We start from the raw sequence: 21,125 nt of genomic DNA, 5'->3' as shown, positions 1-21,125 counted from the left end.
AAAAGGGTTTTTCCAGCCTTTTTTGTTTTGGTTTTTTTTTTAAAGTCCTGGTAACAGACAAGTATTTATTTCTACAGAGTACTTGGCTCTGCAGGGCAGTATGCAGTACTTACCATTGCGTGCACACACTCAAGTCAATCCCTGTAAGAGCCTTGCAACAGCGAATTGCCGTCTTTATCAGCACCGAAGGGTCCTTTTCTGGATCAGGTCCATCCAGTGAGGGGGACCAGTGTCCTCCAATAGCCATTGCTTCATCTTTGCCTTTCATACCCACTAAAAACTAGACAAAAAGAGTCTTCTGAATGTTCCCCTGCTAGGGGTAAAAGGTCATTTTCCCAAAGTGCAAAGAATATTTCATAGCACACACACTGAAATCCGTGAGTAAACCCGTGAAATTATTTTGAAATCTGAAAATGAAAATCAGTCAAGAAAGAGTTCAGTTATTTTTTTCCACAGATTATTTCAGCAATGGAATAGGTTTAAAACATCATCACTCATTCTTGCTTTCAAGATTTTCCATCAAGGTTGTTTACTGGTATAGGCTTGTCCCTTTGCAATTAAAAGCTTTCTAACCCAAAAGACACACAGTAACTTAAATGGTGCCTTAACTCTGACACACATTTATACATGTGCCTGCTTAAAAGTGAAGAAGAAAAGCTACAGAAGGTGAGACCACAAGAGCATCATACCTATAAATGAAAGTACTCCCGTGTGCTGTAAGTTAGAATTTAACTGGAAAACAAGTCTGTTGTCCTGAAACACCACAGCACTTACAGCTTGTTCAGTTTAATGGTTAAGTTTCCCTTAACACAATGGCTGCTTAACTGTTGCTTCAAGTTCTCTGTGTTCTCTTCACAGCTGAGCCCTTACAAAATCACTAAATGCTTGTAAAAAGCAGCTAACAAAGTTAATTATTTTAGTTTAACTAAGTGGAACAAAGCAGTAAATGAGAAGCTCCTATAAAGTGGAAAAAGAATTGACATATAAACTAGATCTCTTCAGAGGAAAAATGAAGTCATTATTCAACTGTCTACCAGCTCCTCTCTTACTGTCAAAAGCAGCAAAGCTCAATAACCAACCTTTATTGCCAAAAGGGTCTGGCATGGAAACATATTTACCTTTACAAGTCTAGCAGGATGCTGAAATCCATCACGAAGTTCTTGGGGATCCTCAGCCAGAGCACATGACTTGTGGTAGAGGTCTTCCATGCTAGGACTGGCCATCAGCATCACCTGGGGGCAAGTCACAGCAGTCTGGTGAAGGTCTCACTACAGCTGATGAACAACCACCACAAACACACATACCAAAACTTAACAAGGTTGCTCTACACCCTAAACAGGTGTATGATAAAACAGGATGCTCCTCCTCAGTTACTGACTATGTTTTGAAGCTCAGCTTTCTGAAAGGCAGCTCTCGCTCTGCACAAACAGACTGAAAACCAGCATGGCTGATACTCGAGCAGAGGCTTCACTGGTTTTGTACACAGAAGGCAAGGAAGTTAAGTCTCTCTCTATCTGAATATCAAAATATGCTGCATCAAGGGCTGTAACCATATATAGAAGACTCCTTTATCAAAACATTTTCCTAAAACCTGATTCCTTTGAAGTCCGTCATTAAAATAGGTCTGAGATTTTGCCAATCTGTGTTAGAAGTATTACTTTTTAAAGACAGATCTCAATCTACTTCAAACAAAACAATAAATATTGAGATGAACAGGAAATAATGAAAGAAAATACCACTAAACAGAATAACACAAACTGCACAGAAAGAGTTCAGTTATTTTTTTCCACACATTATTTCAGCAATGGAATAGGTTTAAAACATCATCACTCCTTCTTGCTTTCAAGATTTTCCATCAAGTTCATATTGAAGGAATAAAAAGGACTCCATTAACTACTCAAAATGAATTGCCTAAGAAATCATTCAGAGACCTTGCAGGAGCTGGCTTTCTTTCCTATAATCACATCACTGCAACTGAGTGCAGACAATGGAAGAGCCCTCTGTAAACACAAGATTTAGCACAGCTCTAGTAACAGAAAAACAGACTGAATTTCAGTTGTGATTTTTAAGCTCTACATACTAGTTTTTTACTGAAAAATTTAAAACACTGTACTTTGCTCAAATGGCTGCAGAATGTCTTCAGTTCAGTTACACCCACTTTTGCACCCTATTGATAAAAATTTTTCTAACGAATAGCAGTATCAGTGGAAAAGCACACAAACCTTAGCACTGTAGAGATGATCAGCATCAGGTGGATCGAGGACAGCAGCGTTCTTATCTATAGGATCTACTTCTCTGTGCATTACATAGAAATTACAGTAGTTTCCCAGCTGAAAGGGTCTAGACATAGGGAAAGCATCCACCCACGTAAACTGAGCATCAAAGAAGTCGCTGGGGATATACAAGTTCTGGTAACGCCTCCTCAGCTCCATCATATCGCAGCTACGGCTGGAACACAGGCAGTGTGGAAAGATACAGCAAGTAAGAACTATTAACTCAAGAGCTATATTAATTGGCAATACAACCATTGTATATTTGGTGCTGGATATATAAAATCTCAAGAATATTACGTTTGAATGTCATGGATGAAGTTTAAAAATAACTACTAAACACTCTTCCAATTCAGGTGTCTGCATGTTAGGGAATATTCACTAAACAATGCAATAAAGCTATTTTGCAATAGCACTGTAAAGTAACACAGAACCTCCAACAAGTTCACCATAGAAGGTTCTTGACTACCTGGGTTTGTTGCATGTTACATTTAAAGACGGGAGAAAATAGGGAAAATTCGTTTAAAAAAGGTTCTGGGAAGAGCTGGAGAGTCAGGATCATCACTTATAGACATGTGGGCTGACACAGCTCCCAGCAGCTGTGCCATGATTACAGGCACTGCAGGCAAACACGTGGCACCAGGAACATACCAGTCCAAGGAGAACTTGGAGAACTGCACGGTGTAGCGGGGCAGGACGCGGCGCGGGCGGCGCGGGGAGCGCTCCCTGTCCCGCCGCGGCGATCGCTCCCGCGAGCGCTTCCTCTGCGGGGATCGCTCCCGCGACCGGCGCCGCTCCCGCTCTCTCTCCCGACTGAAACAACACACACGGAATACCAATATTTTAGCAGGCTGCTAACACAAAATGATTTCTAGCACAACTGTCAGACACAACTCAAAACAGGGAAAAAGTTTCAGTACAGTCTCTTAACAGGAGAAACTGATTACACAACTCCTTACTTTTAGGTAGATAAGGACTCTTCCCTCATTCCTAAGGGTAACACCACTTGTGGCTCTTGCTGACCCACTCTGGACAAGCAGCTCAGCTCTGCGTGAGGAAAGCTCTTTATGGAATGCTTGGCTCACAGTCTGGTCTACATACCTCCTGTCATCCTTTCGGTTTGGCATGGGGTCTCCACCTCGGTCATTCCTCCCAGAAAATCTGGATGGTGGGTCGAGTCTTCGAGCTGGCTGTGGCTGTGAAACCAGACGGACTGGGGGCTGCAGCAAACCACCTGGAACAGAATGTACAGCATCAATACAGAATAGGGGCAACCACCTACACTTGGCAAACACTGCTGCTTACAGCTGCTTCATTGTGGACATTTTCTGGTTTTAAATTTAGCCATTAACAGCCCCCCAAAGAAACTCAAGACACCTAAACTTTTCTTCACTGTGGCAAGCTGACACTTTATCCAAGTGAAATTGGTTAAAAGCATCTTCTTGAGATAAAAAGCTACTAACATAACCCAAGCACATAGAATTCATCTTAATAAACAGCTAAGCCTTTTCAAAAACTTAAATTACAGATATACTACCTACTCATCGAACTGAAGGAAAACTGAAATCCTCATTTTAAGGCTATTCATACATAAAAATAACTGGCATCCTGAAAAATGATTCCTAAATCAATATATTATACTGCTACATCAATCCCATAGCACATAATCTCTTTGCTTTGAAGCATTTAACCAAGTGATTTAGGTAGAGCAAATGCTACTAAACACCAATGAACAACTATGACTAATTAGATTGTAGTAAGCATTTATGCAAAACAATTCTGCTTTGGTTCTTCTGCCCTTGCTTTTACTGTGTTAAGACCAATCCTAATATTATCACTGATTGCCTGGCAAAAGATTTTGAAAATATGGCAACTATAAGTGAGACTGAAGTGAAAGCAAGCTTTGAGATACCTTAGTTACTGAACAACGGGAAAACAATGGTGTGGCCAGCTGAAGGTGATCCCCTTTTGATCAAACAACACCCTCTGCTTGCACTCAAGCCCAAGGCTCAGAGCAGACCCTGCCAGCTTAGCAGAAGGGGTCTAAAGAGGAGTTTTTAGGGTTTAAAATGTAACACAGTAGGTTATGTAATGATTCTTAAAGGCTGTATGTAAATGCTACAAGATTTGTATCTTAAACTAGATTGGTCAGTGAGAATTAGAATATTCAGCACACAAGACTTATGGTATTGTCAGGGGAACCTCGCTCTCTGATCCTCTCTTTTACTCTCTCATCCTCTTTACCACACTCTTGCCTTCTTTCTCTTTACCACTCTCTTTACCTCTCTCCCCCTCTTTGGAGCCTGGCAGCTCCCAGCAGGGCCCTGCGCCCAGGCCCTTTGCAATAAACCCCAAGTTCCATGACCTGGCTGCGGAGATCTCTCGTCTCCGTCTGTCCCATCCATCCCAGCCCCCATCACGCCTACCAGGGTGACCCCCAAGTGTGTGCACTGAAGGAGCACCTTTCTGCTGTGGCTGCTGCAGCAGGGGCTGAGGCTGTGTCTGGAGCAGGGGCGTGATGGAGGCTGCAGAGATCTGTGCCTGCAGCAGGGACTGTGGCTGTGGCTGTGCCTGCACACCGAAGGTCTGCTGGGCCAGGGGCTGCAGGACGGCCGGCGGCGTCTTCAGCAGCGGCTGCGCCTGGCTCTGGTTCTGGGGAGACACGGAGGGTCAGGAGCCAGCTCCAGCTGAGCCTCTGCCCCTGGCACCTGCAGCCACACCCACCTGGTTGGGCAGGGTCTGGATCCTCTGGGCGTTCCATTTGAACGGCATGTTGGGGTTGTAAGTAGCTTCTACCAGAACTCTGTCACCCACCTGAGGCGTCTTGCCTTTAACAGCGCTGCAAACATTACAGAAAATGTGTGTGAGAGGCTTCTTTAGCTTGGCTTTTTGCATGTCTCATTTGAAGATGGGAGAAAGTAGGTAAGATTCATTAAAAAAAGCTTACAGGAAGAGAATCTACCCCCAAACTCAGCGTTAGTGCTACCTGCTTCAGTTCAGGTATGCACAGGAACTTAGTAATTCCCTGTCTTTGGCCCTAAGGGAAAAGTTCCCCAAACAGTACCAAGTTAAGACATGCAGACAGCAGGTTTTGTGCTTTTAATCAGCTGCAAATTCTGCAATTCCCTATTACATGAGGCTAGTAACCTCTGGGTCTCCCAGCTTTGGGCTTTGTATTAAAAAAATTCAAAAGTTCACATGAAGTACTGTCACAGACACATTTTACAAAAAACCCTTTCCTTAGGATTTTTTGTCCTGAGAAACTGAGAGGCCTCAGAAACAAAATGTAAACAAAAATCATGTGCTGCTGTGGAATGCAACAGGTGCATCTTTGATTGGTCCACATTGGTTGTTTCTAATTAATGGCCAAGCACAGTCCAGCTGTCTCGAACTCTCAGTCAGCCACAAGCTTTTGTTATCATTCCACTTCTTGCATGCTAGCCTTCTGATTAAATCCTTTCTTCTATTCTTTTAGTATGATATTACTTGTAATATCATAAAATAATAAATCAGCCTTCTGAAACATGGAGTCAGATCCTCGTCTCTTCCCTTCTCCTGGGACCCCTGTGAACACCACCACAAAGTACCTCAGACATCTATTAACCTCTTTGACTTTCACTGTTGAATGCAAACAGCACACTACTGTACAGAGAATTAGTGTGCAGCCATCTCCACCTTTGACTACTGAGAGCATCACAAAGTGATGCATCACAAAGTGATCCCATCTGCAGGTGAGCGTTCACAGCTTACCTAAGCTGGAAAAAGACATCTTCATCCACAAAGCCGAAGGTGTCATGTAGCTTGGTGACCACCCCAGTGAAGACCCGCTGCTTCTGGGGCTGGGTTTGCTGCTGGCTGGAGCGTGGGGCGGGGTAGGACACAGTGATCTGCGCCGCCGGCTGGGGCGTGGACAGGCTCAGGCTGGTGGGGAGCGCCACCGCCGGCTGCAGGCAAAACAAAGGAACGCTCAGGGCTGTCACAGCTGCCACGCTGACAGGGAGCAGCTCCTCCAGCCACACAAACAGCAGTTTAACATGATCAGAGCACCTCGAACTGACATTTCAGGTGAAACAAAGGAACGCTCAGGGCTGTCACAGCTGCCACGCTGACAGGGAGCAGCTCCTCCAGCCACACAAACAGCAGCTAAACGTGACTAGAGCACCTAGAACAGACATTGCAGACGGTGGAAGTTTCTTGTGGTTTTTGTTGGGTTGTTGGTGGTTTTTTTGAAGATGATATGTTTCTTACTTTGAACGAAGACTGGTTTTGTTTATCCTTCTTTTTACAAGAGTCAGCTTCCCCCAAAAATGTACCTTGTCCAGACAAACAGCATGAAGACTGCATTACTGTCTACAGGCAACCCACAGAGTGGGACTGAAGTGGAGATAAATTCCCAGCTTTGCTAGGAATAAATGCTTAAGAGGTCATTGTGCATTTATATCCCACCTGGAATTAGAAGTCAGTAAAGGCTGAGGACAACACAAACCCTTCCCTAACTCAACAGGTCATGTACTTTCCTTACAAAAGCAGAACACAGTTAAGATAATGAAATCAAGTCAAACATTTTTACCTTTTTAAAGCCTGTTTAAAAGTTCAAGTGCAAATGGAACTAGAGGAATTTGCAGTGTGTTAAACGGCTGCATGTTTTAAACCCGTCAAGCTCAGCAAGGTTCTTTTTAAACCTCTTTATACACATACTGTTAATACAGGAAATTAAATTCCTTCACAGAGAAGAGAAAGATTTTCCCCATTTGTCATTTACTGCAAAACAAATGGATACTTGAAGTTCAAACAAAAAAAATGAAAATATAATCAACACACATGTTCCCTTCAAGATTAAGGAAGAGTGGTTGCTATTAATTTTTGAAACCAAGGCTATGCATATTTTAACATCTGGATAAAATAAATCTGCACCAATAAAATCTCCATTCATATTAGTTCATTTTACAGATTAAAATACCAAGATGTCACAAATTTGCACTCTTGCATTATCTGTGTTTGGGGATGAAGACCAAACAATAAAGCCAAACTAACCTGAGTTAAAAGGGTCTGCTGAGGTTGCTGCAACTTAAAATAAATAAAGTTATAAATTAATTTTATATGCTTAAGGAAATTGTACAATTCTACCTCTCTTTACAAGTAAGAGTTTTTGCTTAAGCTGAGTCAGTTAATAGTCCTTTAGGGCTTGGTCATTTCAGCAGTTTGCACAAATGTAAAACTGTGCTTGTGGGGTTAATTTTGAGATTGTATAACCCAGGTTTATACAGAAAGGAGAAACGCTAATTTTTTTTGAACTGAAAGTTAATAGCAATACCAAAAAAATTTTGGCAGCTGGAACAGCTTAGGCATGTAATTCCCTTGTATTTTTACTCTTTTTTAAAAATCCTGTTAAGTTAGAAGATCATAATAGAAATCCAAAAGGGAACGTTTTTGGACAGCGTCTTTCCAGCAGTTAAAATACACGGCCCTGTTTGGAGCAAAGTTCAGCAGAGAATCATTTACACATGGAACAGTACATAGTTTTAAAATTTGTTTTTGCAGGAAGGTAGGCAGGTTTCCATTCTGCACACATCTTTCCAAGTTTATGAACTTCAAGCTCTCTTTTGCCACACAAAGTTTCTTTAAGTTACTTAAGTTTCTTTAACAACTTCCCATATGAGGATGATTTCGGAGACAAATCCTACAAGACACACAATCAACATTATTTTAAAGTTATTTGTGATGTACACAGTAAGAATTAGACAAACCTGTTGCTGTACACTATAGAGAGTCTGCTGAGGTTGTGAATATTGCTGAAACAGATAAAAGCAAAATATCTCATAAACAGGAGAATTATTACCACAATAATATCAAATATAAGTTACCTGCTTAACGAGTTCTAGATAAAAAACAATTAAAATTTAACAATTTTAATTTTAAAAGAACTAATAATATCAATGTATATAATTTTCATAACAAATGTATATAATTTTCTTAACAAATGTATATAATTTTCATAATATCAATGTATATAATTTTCATAACAAATATTCTGAGCCTTTAGAGTGGGCCCTGATGTTCTCTTTCTAGCTACTAAAGTTGGCAATTTTTGTTAAGCCTAACACAAGACAGTATTTAAGGCACATTACAAAACCATGCAAAATCCCATAAAAATGTACATATGTGTATATATATATAGAGAGAGAGAGATGGGAGATACTTGAGATTCTTAGTTTAGATGCAGCAAAGCCGTTCTCCCAAAGGGGCTAAAAATCAGCACCTCCACATCCCAACTTCCCACTAATTCTCTTTCTAGCTAAAGTCAGCAATTTTTGTTAAGCCTGACGCTTAAGACAGTATTGAAAGCATATTACAAAATCATGCAAAATCCCATAAAGGATACATATATATATAGAGAGAGAGATAGATAGAGAGATAGAGATAGAGACAGAGAGAGAGGGAGAGAGGTGGCAGATACTTGAGACTGTCAGCTTAGATGCAGCAACCCCATTCACCCAAAGGCCTAAAACTCAGCACCTCCACATCCCAACTTGCCCCTAATTACCTCCACCACCGCTATCTACACCCCCCCGTCCCGCCATGGATAAGAGACAGGTTCACACTGCGATGTTCACCATTTGCCATTCTCCTTTCCTCCTGGGTCCTTTAGCCGGCCGCAGTTCGGGCAGCGCCGGCCGCGGTGGGTGCTTTACCTGCTGCAGGGCCGCGGCCGCGGCTGCCGCCTGCTGCTGGAGCGCGGCGCTCTGGCTCAGCTGGTAGTTGGCGGGGCTCTGCGTGGTCAGCCCCGCGGCTGCCAGCGCCGTCTGCTGCGTGTAGATGGTCGGGGAGGCTCCCAGCAGCGAGGGCTGCTGCACGCCCAGGGCAGCTGCGGAGAGAGGGAACACGGCCGTGAGCGCCCGCAGCCCGCCCGGGGCATGCGGGACGCGGTGCGCGATGCTCTGGCCTCAGCCGAGATCACCGAGGCGGTGAAACAACTTCCCAAATTCAACACAAAGCATCACGTCCCGCTACCCTCCCTTCTACATTGATCTAGCAGACTTTTCCTCTAAATTCATCTACCAATAGTGAGCCACAGCAGAGGAGCAGAGACCATTATGTTGGGGAAGATGAAACAGGAAAGCCTTATAAATATGATAGTCTAGCAAAAGATTTTGAGAATATGGAAACTATAAGTGAGATGGAAATGAAAGCAAGCTTTGAGATACCTCAGTTACCGAACAACGGGAAAACAACGATGTAGCCAAACTGAAAGTAATCCCCTTTTGATGAAACAACACCCTCTGCTTGCAGACAGGCCCAAGGGTCAGAACAGACCCTACAGCTTGGCAGAGGGGGCCCAAAGAGGAGTTTTTAGGGTTTAAAATGTAGCACAGTATGGTAATGTAATGATTCTTATAGGCTGTATGTAAATGCTATGGGATTTGTATATTGTACTAGATTGGTTAGTGAGAATTAGAATATTCAACATAGAAGATTTATTATTGTAACGGGAACCTCGCTCTCTTTCACCTTTTACTCTCCTGCCCTTTTACTCTCTCACCCTCTCATCCTCTCTCCCCCTCTCTTCTCTCAGGCCTGCTCTGAGCTGTGCCTGGCAGCTCCCAGCAGGGCCCTGCACCCAGGCCCTTTGCAATAAACCCCAAGTTCCACAACCTAACTTCAAAAATCTCTCGTCTCCATCCATCCCGACCGTCCTACCCCCAACGCTCCTACAGTGAATCAACTTCCCAAATTCAACCTAAGCATCACATCCCACTAGCTTCTCTTCTAAACTGATCTACCAAGCTTTTCTTCTAAATTGACCTACCAAGCTTTTCTTCTAAATTCATCTACCAAGCTTGTAGCCATGGTGTTTTCTGAAAAATCCTTTCCTTAGGATTTTTCCTCCTGAGAAGCTGAGAGGCCTCAGGAACAAAATGTAACCAATGGCTATCTGCTGCTGTGGAATGCAACAGGTGCATCTGGGATTGGTCTCATGGGGTTGTTTCTAATGAATGGCCAATCACAGTCAGCTGGCTCAGACTCTGTCTGAGACACAAGATTTGTTATTCTTCTTGCTTTTCTATTCTTAGCCAGCCTTCTGATGAAATTCTTTTTTTCTATTCTTTTAGTATAGTTTTAATATAATATATATATCATAAAATAATAAATCAGCCTTCTGAAACACGGAGTCAGATCCTCATCCCTTCTCTCATCCTCGGACCCCTGTGAACAGTCACACAAGCTTTTCTTCTAAATTCATCTACCAATAGTGAAGCACAGCAGAGGAGCAGAGACCATTACATTTCCTTCTCTGGAGCTGCTCATGATTTTCCAGCTCTGTTGTTGTCATATCCACCTGCACCCACCCCCACCCCCGTGTACTTCCTTGGACAACCTTCATTTGGATGAGCCAAATGAAGATTGCTGCTCTGCTCTGTAAATGAACACATTGCATTCTATTGAGGGCAAGAGAAAGCTTTACTGTAACAGCATCTGTGAAACAGAGGCTTATGGAACGTGTCCTCTGCAATCACCAAGTTTTTGCTTCACTCAGTGCTGTCTTTGTGCCCTGTGAAGTGGGGGCTGGTGGAGAAGGAGCAGCCTTGTAACAACAGAGATCAGTCTGCATGTGTAAGGGGACTCAAGCTCTCTGCAGCTCTTAATAGGAAGGGTTTGTGCTGCCCAGGGCTCAAACTGCCTAGAAGGAAAGATTCGTTTATTTTATTGTCACGCCAGCTTTTAATTCACCACAGAACAGAAGCAAATCATGAGGAGCAGCTATGCACAGGCTATGCTTCTGGACAAGGTATGCTCAAGGTTTACAGAGGGATCTTTTGGGTGACAAAGAGCCCTGCAAAATCTCAGCAAAAAGTGCAAACCTATCTGGAAACCTGCTCCCTCTCTGGCAGGAGTTTTTTTAAAAGTTATGAGCAGCTGCATGATCAAATATCACTTCATTAAACTATCAGTCTAGTCCACATGTTTAAATAAAACCAGAGAGAAACTGGGCAGGGAAACACACTGCCAGCAAAAACAGGTCAGCCAGCCATCTTCAGAACTGAGCAACATTCAGGATTACCCAAAGCCATCAAAGACACACAGTGGAATGAGGAAGAGATTTACAGTATTCCTGCAGAGTTTGTGCTCCACACTGCTCTTACTGATGCAAAAGGAACCTTTCATTCCTGATCCAGGGATGCAGTAAAACCCTGCTTGTAGTTGGTGATTGTTACCATAAATAATGCTGCACCCCACTCAACAGGTCCTGGATAATGTCACCCTTCCCTTTCCAGCACAGCAGTCTTTGCTGGTGGCACTGATCATCTTGTAATTTTGGAATGAAACAGGAAAGAAATACATAAACAACACTGAAAATAATTCCTATCACTATGATCTGTATCAAATATTGCCACATAAGCATTCCAGGAAGTAACAGTATTTTAAAAGTGAAATCAAGCGTTCTGCAGTGTACAGCATATCATTAACTTTCCCCCCTGGAAAATTCCAAAATTTGCATGTCTTTAGAAGCCAGCAAACAAAATTTCAGGCTTGTCTCCTAACAAACCCTCTACTGTCTTCATTCTCTTGCCTCCTGCTTGATCACCAGCTTCAATTTGAATGTGCAGTTTGGACCATCCAGAAGGACACCCTCAACTGGATCCTCACCACTGTCTCACATAACACACCTTAAACAGATCTTTAAATATAATTTACAAGCTTTGCTGCTGTATCCTGGGACAACTTGCACTTTTCTTGGCTGTAACACTTTGCTGGCTCAGTAAATGCATTCATCTTTCTCCTCTTACTTCCACATGCCAAGCAGAAATTCCCATTAGTGCAGAAATTTGCTGCCTGCTGTTACCTTTGAACATGTGTGACTATGCCAGCTATTGTCACTCAGTCCAAAGTTCTATCCTAACGTTGTTCCAGCACAGGGGAATGGAGTTGGGAAGCATTACCAAAAACAAATTTCCCAAGTTTTCTCCTACTTTGTACCAACAAAAATGCCTATTCCCAAAACCAGATCTTGGAACAATTCAGCTCTTCAGCTTCACTATGGCAATTTCCATTTCAGCATAACCCAGAATTATCTCAACCAATTCCCAGCCCATCCTAAGACCCTTATCCCATTTTGTCAACTAAGAAAAACCAAGAAATTTTGCCATCTCTACTGTCACTTTTTGAGCATTTAATGTTAACTGGGTATCTATAGTCTACAACACTACAGATCAACCTACTAAGAAAGGGCAAAGACAAAAGCCAGCCAAGATCCTCTCAAAAGATAACACCTGTAGTAACAAGTTTTTCAAAGCTGGATCTTGTTCCCACTGATTTGCCCCAAAGTATTCCAGGACTTTCACCTGACTACCTTTCATCTGTGTGCTCATCTTGGTCAAACAGGCTCCAATTAATTAGGCAACTGAGTTTGCATTACTAGTTAAAAATAAAAAAGAAGAGAACAAAAAGGAAAAATCACACAACAAAACAAGAGACAGAGAATGAATCAGACTGAGTCTGCAATTCACATCTGACTGCCACAAGCATCTGCAGTGGCAAACAATAGCTTCTCAGGATTTGTAATCATCTCAGTAAGTGAAGTGATGGAGATGCCTTCCTTCAAATGCAGGGCAAACAACCCCCACTGGCACCAAACACTGTGTGGCACCTCCAGCTGGAAGGGCTCAGACAGAAGCTGGGCTCCCAGGCTGCAGCTCTGGGTTAGGTTACAGACATTTCTGTGGCAACCAACACAAAGACAGAATTTACTAGTCCCTCTTCCTACCCCTAAACCCTACAGGTCCCTAGAAGTTAGGGAACATCTTCAAAATACATAGCTGCAGATGTCCCCTTGGTCAGTGATGTGGATTTATTAGAATTACAGTAAAGGAGGACCCTATGCAGGGCCTGGGACACTGCTCACAGTTGTCAGAAATGGTGAAATTGGGTCCTTGGGCTTTCAAGTTTCTTTCAGCTTCACACACTTGCAACACAAACATCACACAACCTACTCCAAAACCACTCCTTTAAACAGGCATGCCCTAGAAACCAGGCTCAGCCTATTTGTCATGGGACATGTGTTTACAGCCAGCAGCACTCAGTGCACAGCTCCTGCTCCTCAGGGGCTGACACCCAGCACATGCTCACCCTGTCCCTGCACAGGGCTGCAGCCACCTCACAGGGCCAGCAGCAAAACAGGCACCAAGCTCCATCAGCTGCACCATTCCTCACTCCAACACCATTCAATCCTGATCCAGCACAGACAGCACCACCAGAGCAGAGCCAGAGCTTCCCTAGCAGCACAGCTCCATAAAACCAGGCTTGTCATCATAGCCCATGAACAGCACAGGGCAAGCACCGTGGCACAAACCACAGAGGCACCAAAAGTGAAGAGCTAGAGAGGAGGAGGGAATTCTCCTTTGCATCATTATGCAAGTTGAAGTAATTTTCTGTAGTAGGCATGATTTAATTTATTCTTTAACAATGCTCAACCACCATGGCGGGGGCTTTATTCTGGTTTTAGTCTTGTGATGCACAAAATCATGAGATGAGGAGCAGACAAAAATTCACTGTGTTCCATGTAGGAGTTCCTCTTCACACATCGATCTCTGCTGGCACCTGGAATTGCCCATCCCTCTTCTAATTCCTCAGAGAGTAATTAATAAACCCTCCCAAAGGATCACAGACCCTTCATTACAGAGCCCTCAGCCTACAACCAGTGTGCCACACTTTAATAATTAAGAGCTTTTACTTATTTAGTTACTTCTTCACCAGGGATGGCCAAGACAGCATCCACATCAGAAATTAAAAAAAAAATCCACCAAAAAATCCCTAAAGCAAAACAATGAAAACCACAAACCCCCAACAGTGATCCCACCTTTTCTGCAATAATCAAATTGGGTTTCTAACACCATCACTCACTGCTTCTGACAGCTTGAAAAAAACTATATATCATGTTGTTTGTGTTACAAAAATCCAGATCTTCCCTCATACTCCAGCACCTCAAAGCTCTGGAGAAGGAACCTGACACTTGGATAGAAACAGCTGGCATGCATAAATACATGTAACAGCTTTGGCCAACCGTCTGAAAGGATGTTTTAAAATTGAGTTTACTGACACTGAGGTTAACAAGGATAAGCCAATCTGCACCATTTCTTGGGTGCAGCACGAGTGAGCAGCAGGTGAGGCTGGTCAGCACACCTGAGCCATGACAGCACCTCTTCCTTGGGAAGACAGCCCCCTGGAAGGTCACAACTTCACACTGAAAGGGGCAAGTTCAAGCAGAAACACTGCTCTTCAGCTCCCAGCAGTGTCAAAGAGCACTGCTCACCTTCCAAAAGATGCTTCCTGGGCTCTTTGTATGTATTAAAAATTAAAAAAGCAGGGGAACAAGTATGTACTAAAACAGCAGCTGGGCAGAAGAATGCCAGGGACTGGATTCAGGGGAAGAAAGAGGATGCACACACGGTGACTGCACTGCAGCAGGAGCAGGAAAGAACACAAACACGTGAAGAGGACACCAGAACATGAAGGAACGTGGAGCTAGCACAGAAAAAGGTAAAAGTGCAAGCAAATGTTACATTTTGAGTGGCTCTCAGGCTTGAGTCAAGTGCTGCTGGCTCAGATGAACAGCCATGAACCCCTGCAGGTGCTGCCCTCACTGAGCAGGTGGAAAATCTCTCACAGCAACTGATACTGACCAGTCCCATCCCAGTGACATCTGCACTCATCTGACTTCAGGAGGCTCACGAGTGGCTGGCCCAGGCAGAGTCACAAGAAAAGGGCTCAGAGGCTGATGGATGCTCCATCCACCCCCTCCTGCTCCCACCTCAGCAAGCTCTGGGATGACTGCAGCTCCTCCCCTCGGCAGGTTCTAGGCAGCTTTCCCTCTGGAGCAGGACATGGAGCTGCTCCTCCACCTTCCCCCACTAGTTCTGATTCCTCAGAGCAATCCAGGAGCTCCCATTCTCTGACTGCTCCAGTGCCTCCCCCAGCCTGACATGAGAACCAAAAGCAAAGTTTGTCTGTCCCACATTCCCAACCCTTTCCAGCTGTTAGGGATTTTCTCACAGAAGGAGACAGAGCCATTTGGATAAGGGAAGTGTGAGCTATTCAGAGAAAAACTGCTTGTGGGCAGCTGCTGAGGGACAGCAGCAGTTTAGGTATGCAGAGAGGGCATGGAGGAAAAGGAAAAGGCACACGGGGACAAAGTGCTGTGAGTCACTCCTTGGGATGCACCGTGTGAGTGGAGCAGTGCCCATGGGAAACACTGCAGCCACAGGATTCACCTTGGGAAAGAAACTGAGTCAGGAGAGGAAACAGATTCCCACCCCAGAGATGCACCTCCAAAAATGTCACACACTCCCAAGCTCTGCCAGGCTGCCATTGACAAAGGAGGTGTGACATGAACGTCGTGTCAAACCCAGACCCCTCTGAGTGCCACTGCTTTGCTGAATTCTCCTCACACTGCACAACAGAGCTCCAACATTTAATTAACAAATTTTTGTACTCAAGAAAAGCACGAGGTGCTCCAGAACTGGAAATGGAAGCACCAAAATTAATCATGCATCAAACTTCACATCCTTGCCTCAAACCTTCTGTGCTGTAAGCCAACAGGCAAATGGAGCCAGACAGGTTTTTTAACCAGTGCCTTGCAATTAATAACACTTCTCAGCTGAATCAAAGGAAATTCTCTACCATTATTAGGGTAGTAGCTCTGGTTACAGGGACCTTTTAATTCTAACTCAGCATTAAAAGGTAAATTCCCCCCTCCTCACCCAAGTAGCAAATTTCAGAGAACTTTCCACTATGTGGATTATATCGAATCTATTAATAAAACAAATTAATAATATAATTTGTAAACATTGATTCAGGCTGCCCAGAAAATGAAAGTCAGGCAGCATTAAGAAATCTGTAACACCTTACTAGAGCTGATGTTATTTAGTTCAGAACCATGTAATTTAATAGCAGGTAATTTGATTTACACATCTTGGAATATGACTAACTTGATATGTTGTTTATTGACTGAAACAATCAACACAAATTCACCTGGGATTTTACTCACACCACTTAAGAAAACCAAATAACAAACAAAACCAACAAGCAGCATCAGGCAACGACCTTTAAAGTCTCTATTGTGGGGAAAAACTCCCGATTTAAACTACCTAAATAGACTTTGGATAAGTTAGTCAGCATCGTGCCACTCTGAAGTGCATAGCCAAGTATGGAATCGCCAAATCCCCGATCTGTCAGGGTGCAAACACCGAGTGTAAACTGACCTGGCTGAGACACCGCAGTGGCTGTAAACTGAGTAGCCCAAGGGGGATTTTTCTGTCCTCCAAACTGAGCCATGGCAGAAGGTAGAATCGCCCGGGTGTCTATCTTCCGTAACTGCAATCTAGTAAAATAAAATAAAGCGCAGCTGCAATCTTTGAAACAAATACCGGCAGGCTATTTTAATTCTGGGCCAAAAAAAAAAAAAAATCAAAAACACAAAAAACCCCAGCCAACAAAAACAAAACAAACAAAAAAAAATCAAAATCAAACTTTAAAACCAGAAAAGGGAAAAAAACAAAACAAAAAAAAGAGTCTCGAAATATTAGTTTTACATCCCTAAAGCCTGGTGGGCAACATGCGTCGCGTATGGCGAACACAGAAAGTTGTAAGACAAGTTATTTTATTTTCCCAAGGCCCAATCGCCATCTCCCACTTCTTAGAAACGGGACTAACGCGACTGAAAACGCAGAGCGCATTCCCATTCCCAGGCACCGAGGGAAAGGTGACTGTGCGGAACCCAGGGTTTATGTTCCTTGTTTGTTCCCCCGGCCGTGCCCGGGGCAGCGCTGGGCGCCGCTCGCGTTCCCGCACGGCCGGGCCGGGGCCGGGCCCGGGAACCACGCGGGCCGGGCCGAGCCGGGCCGGGCCCGCACCGGCCCCGCCGCTTCCCGCCCGCCCCCCGCCACCGGGGTCCACCACAGCTCCTTTACCCCCTGGGCAGCCTCCGCTCCCGGCCGCGTGTGCGGGCCCCGCCGCCGGCCGGAAAGCGCCGCACGGGAGAAAGGCAAAGGGAGGCGGAGGCGGCGGCGCCGGGCCGGGCGGGCGGGAAGCGGGGCCTTCCCGCCCCTTCCCCCTCCTCCTTCTCCTCCTTCCCCCTCGTGCTGCTGCTGCCGCCGCCCCGCTCGGCCCCGCGGCCCCCGCCCGGCCCGGCCCTGCTCCGGGGCAGCCCCGGCCCCGCGCGCCCCCGGCCCCTCGCGCCGCGCCCGCGGTACCTGCGCGGGCCCGCGCCGCCGCCATCGCCGCCCGCCCCGCGCATGCGCCTCTGCCCCGCACCACGTCACGGCTGCGACCGCGCGAGGCGGCGCGCGCCCGGCCCGGCCGCGTGCGGGACCCGCGCGCTCGGGGGCGGGGCCTCGCCGCCATCTTGGGCGAGGCGGGCGGGGCGGGGCCGCGGCGCCGCCATCTTGCGGCGGGAGCGCCCTGAGGGCGCTGCGGGCCCGGCTGTGCTGGGGGCTGCTCCTCAGGCTCCCTCCGCCCCAGCAGGGCTGGCAGCACTCACACACACTCCACGGGCCCCATCCCTGTCCGAGATAGGCAGCCTCAGCCCCCTCCCGGCCCCCGGTAGCCGGCACACACGTTCGGGCCGGTTTGTGGGGGACTGGGGACAGCTGAGGTGAGGGCAGAGCAGACGCGCCACAGACGCATCAAAGCTCTTAAGATGCTTTGGGACGGAAATTGCAGCCAGGATTAGTGCAGTAAGCAGTTCAGGCGTTCTGGGCAAGAGTCATTTCTCTTCTTTCTTAGTCTGAGCTGGGAAGGACTTAAAAGGATCGTCGAGTCCAGCTCTTTGAGTGGCCGATTCGTGCAGGCATTGATCGAACCCATGACCTTGGCGTTGTTACAAAGAGCTTTCCATCCCTTAAATAGTTTTTCACAAGAGTTTGTTTTGAAGGAGATAGAGACATTGATTCCTACCTACATTTGAGACTTAAGTCAGCACTTCGTAAATGAAAATAGGACTTAGAAGTGTTACATTGTCATTAAAAACAAGTTGGTGATGGAAAAAAATCGTGAGAAGCAGCAGCATCAAATTCACTTGCAGTGAGGTGGGTTATCTTGTAGGAGGGCACCTGGATAAAGAAGCAGGAGATCATCAGGTGCAAGTAAATTTCTGCCAGCACCTGCTAGTTCATAATCTATAAAGACAGATCTGCCTTTGCTTTTTAAATTATATTTCAAATTAGATGAGGGTTTAGATGTTTTACACTCAGAAGCATAGTTCTTTGAAAATCTACACATTTTATGCCTTGTGTCTTCCTGGCAGAACTCCATCCAGCCCACTCAGTTGACCAAAGCAGAATCTGTACCCTTTAACCTGGAGACAAGATTAAATGTTAAAAACTTGAAGGACTTTCTCCCATATTGTCTGTGAAAAGGACAATAGCAAAATAGTATTAAAGTAGAAAGTAATTGTAATGAATATCAGAGTATTGTGAATATTCTGCACTCCTCTGGCCCAGGGTCTCTTTATCAGACAATAAAGGCTCTCAAAGAAAGCCCCAGAAGCCCAGAGGAACCCCAGCCCTGATTCCTGTACCTCAGGCAGAACATTTCAGGTACTTTCCTGCCCAGGTACACACTGCTGCCATTACCTGGCAGCTTTTGCCCCTGCCATTTTTAGCACAACAATGATTCCTTTTGAATTGCTGAGGTCTCTGTGTCCTCTGCTCAAAACAAACCAGGCTGCTGGGATGAAAACCAGCTGTGCTGGAAGTGGCAGTGAAAAATATCTGCACTTCTGGTCTTGTTTCTTAAAATCCTTCTAGGCCCCCAGACTATCTCTTAAGTGCATTGGACAATTTAATCCAAAATTCAAGTCTGAAATACATGAGATTTCTACAAATCACCTTAAAATAATGAGGCAGGTTGAGAAAAAGATACAGATTAGGAGGCAAACCCCATAAAGGGAATTGTTGCTCCAGCTTTCTGGTCTTAGATGTCTGCTATGAAAGAAAAATGGAGAAGGAAATGTGCTATAGGCTTAATTTTGGTTGGGAAAAAACCCAACAGCTCAAACACTTAACTGTATTTGTGTGATGTATTTTGGGGACAGAACTGGAAGAGAATTCTTCCAACTGGAAGAGAAATGATGATCTGAACAGGCTTTTGATAACCTGTGCCATTGACAAGACACAGGAATCAGTGTTTCATACCCAATGTGCAGCTCCTGGACCAAAAGTGAATGAAGATGATTTCTGTATCTGTTCCACCAAATGCCACTCCCAGGGAGATGGGTATTTCACTCAGTTGGGATGATGAAAAATCATTTTATTACTTTTCCATATTCTGATGGAAATACATTGCCATGCATCCTGTTCAATTTCTGAATTAATTTGCAGATCTAAACCCGTCCCTATTGGAATCTCTTTTTTTGCAGCTCCTGATGGTGTTGTTTATTTATTCTCTCCAGAAGCCAGGAGAGATCCTTCAGAGAGAATCAAACACATTTTACCTTTCTGCATATCCAGGAATGGTACCAACAGCCCAGGTAATGGCTTTGTGGTGCTGCAGTTGTAATAAAGTGCAGCATGTAAGGCTCTAAGCAAGTTATCATGGATTTTTGGGTGCACAAAAATTTCTCTTGTAGTCCTTTTGCCTGTAGCCATGTGTTCTTCACTGACTGTGTGACACAGTCAGTACTGAAATTTAATAATAAATACAATAAACTGAGCTTTATTGCATACTGCTGTATGCAATAAATACAGTGTTTGACAAAAGTGATTCTGACCTGGCCAGACCCCTCAAGAATACAGGAAGGATGTAACAGAATTTAACCAACCTGCTCAGGTTTAGCTGACTGCAAGTAACAATTGTTTGTTTGTTTGTTTGTTTGTTTGTTTGTTTGTAAGAGTCCCAGGGTAAGGACAGAAAAGCTTTTGTGGTCTGCTTTATTGCAATACAATAAAGTGCATTGAGAACAAACTTCTGACAAAGTGTTAAATGAGTAAAAATGTCATGGCATAAATAAATCCCTAATTATTTTGTAGGTAATAGACACCAGAAGCACAGGGGAAATTTCTCATCTTGATAAAAGAGAGAATTTTTTTTCAGTGGGAGCAATTGAGAGAGTCCCCATCCCTGGAGGTTCTCCAGCTGAGCAATGCTGGGCAGTCCCACCTGGGCTTTGTTTTCCACCACAGGTGGCACCAGGTGATGGTCTGGGGTCCCCACCAGCCTGGGGAGCTCTGTGATCTGTGAAGGTTGTGAAAAATCTGTATTTTATGATTGGCTTTTGGCAAATATTCAAATGAATATTATATGTGTTGTGTTAGAAAGTAATGCTGTATTAATTGTTTTAGTAGTGTGCTAAATACAGTTTTAGGTTATAACATAATATTAAAATAGAAACAATACTATTATATAATGTTAAAATAGAAACTATACTAAAATACTTTATTTTTAAGAGAGGACTCACACCAAAATAGCAGCCACAAAACCTGAATCTTTGAGGGAAAGAGAATTTCTTGCTCTCTCATCGAGATCCTCCCGCCTTGCTCAGCCCTGAAGATGCCATAAAGATTCTAAAAAAAATTGACACTGACCAAACAAAATTCTTTGTTTGAATAAAATTTATACATCATATATGAAGCATATGAATATGCAACAAGTTATTGCTTTTAAGGGTTAATCCTCTGTTAACGTGGGTCCTTTTTTGGGCTTATTTTGCCCAGAAAAGGTACCTGTAAACTCTTTGTTTTTATTGTCTCATATTGCCCTAATCCAAATTTTCAAATTTTTATTACTCTAATTCTATTACTATTTTTATAACCATTTTATTACAATTCAACTTTTAAAATTTCAAAACCAAGTGATTGGTGT

At 44.3% G+C, this 21,125-nt stretch overlaps 1 protein-coding gene and 2 non-coding genes across 5 annotated transcripts in view; all 3 read right to left on the bottom strand.

Annotated features, from left to right (window-relative positions):
* Positions 1-17,577, bottom strand: part of CCAR1 (cell division cycle and apoptosis regulator 1) — a 30,831-nt gene extending 13,254 nt beyond the window's left edge. Inside the window, exons 1-13 of one of the 3 annotated variants that reach the window (XM_066554191.1) lie at positions 17,519-17,577; positions 16,529-16,647; positions 8,963-9,135; positions 8,018-8,062; positions 7,305-7,337; positions 6,021-6,214; positions 4,995-5,109; positions 4,733-4,922; positions 3,372-3,504; positions 2,922-3,083; positions 2,223-2,448; positions 1,119-1,232; positions 114-280 (exon numbers count right to left, since the gene is read on the bottom strand). In XM_066554191.1, the coding sequence (XP_066410288.1) occupies positions 114-280; positions 1,119-1,232; positions 2,223-2,448; positions 2,922-3,083; positions 3,372-3,504; positions 4,733-4,922; positions 4,995-5,109; positions 6,021-6,214; positions 7,305-7,337; positions 8,018-8,062; positions 8,963-9,135; positions 16,529-16,647; positions 17,519-17,562 (1,715 nt within the window). In that variant the 5' untranslated portion in view covers positions 17,563-17,577. Of the gene's footprint in view, positions 1-113; positions 281-1,118; positions 1,233-2,222; positions 2,449-2,921; positions 3,084-3,371; positions 3,505-4,732; positions 4,923-4,994; positions 5,110-6,020; positions 6,215-7,304; positions 7,338-8,017; positions 8,063-8,884; positions 9,136-16,528; positions 16,648-17,518 lie in introns of all 3 variants that reach the window. The other 2 variants (XM_066554189.1, XM_066554190.1) reach the window with 2 other exon arrangements.
* LOC136559794 (small nucleolar RNA SNORD98) lies at positions 433-496 on the bottom strand. Its single transcript, XR_010784050.1, has one exon. It is a non-coding gene; the product is annotated as a small nucleolar RNA SNORD98 (small nucleolar RNA).
* Positions 1,769-1,832, bottom strand: LOC136559793 (small nucleolar RNA SNORD98). The gene has a single exon (XR_010784049.1). It is a non-coding gene; the product is annotated as a small nucleolar RNA SNORD98 (small nucleolar RNA).
* Positions 17,578-21,125: the final 3,548 nt, after the last annotated feature.

Source organism: Molothrus aeneus, chromosome 8, assembly GCF_037042795.1.
Source record: "Molothrus aeneus isolate 106 chromosome 8, BPBGC_Maene_1.0, whole genome shotgun sequence".
Classification (NCBI taxonomy): Eukaryota; Metazoa; Chordata; class Aves; order Passeriformes; family Icteridae; genus Molothrus; species Molothrus aeneus.
The sequence above is the reverse complement of the archived record's forward strand: the minus strand, read 5'-3'. Positions and strand labels throughout refer to the sequence as shown.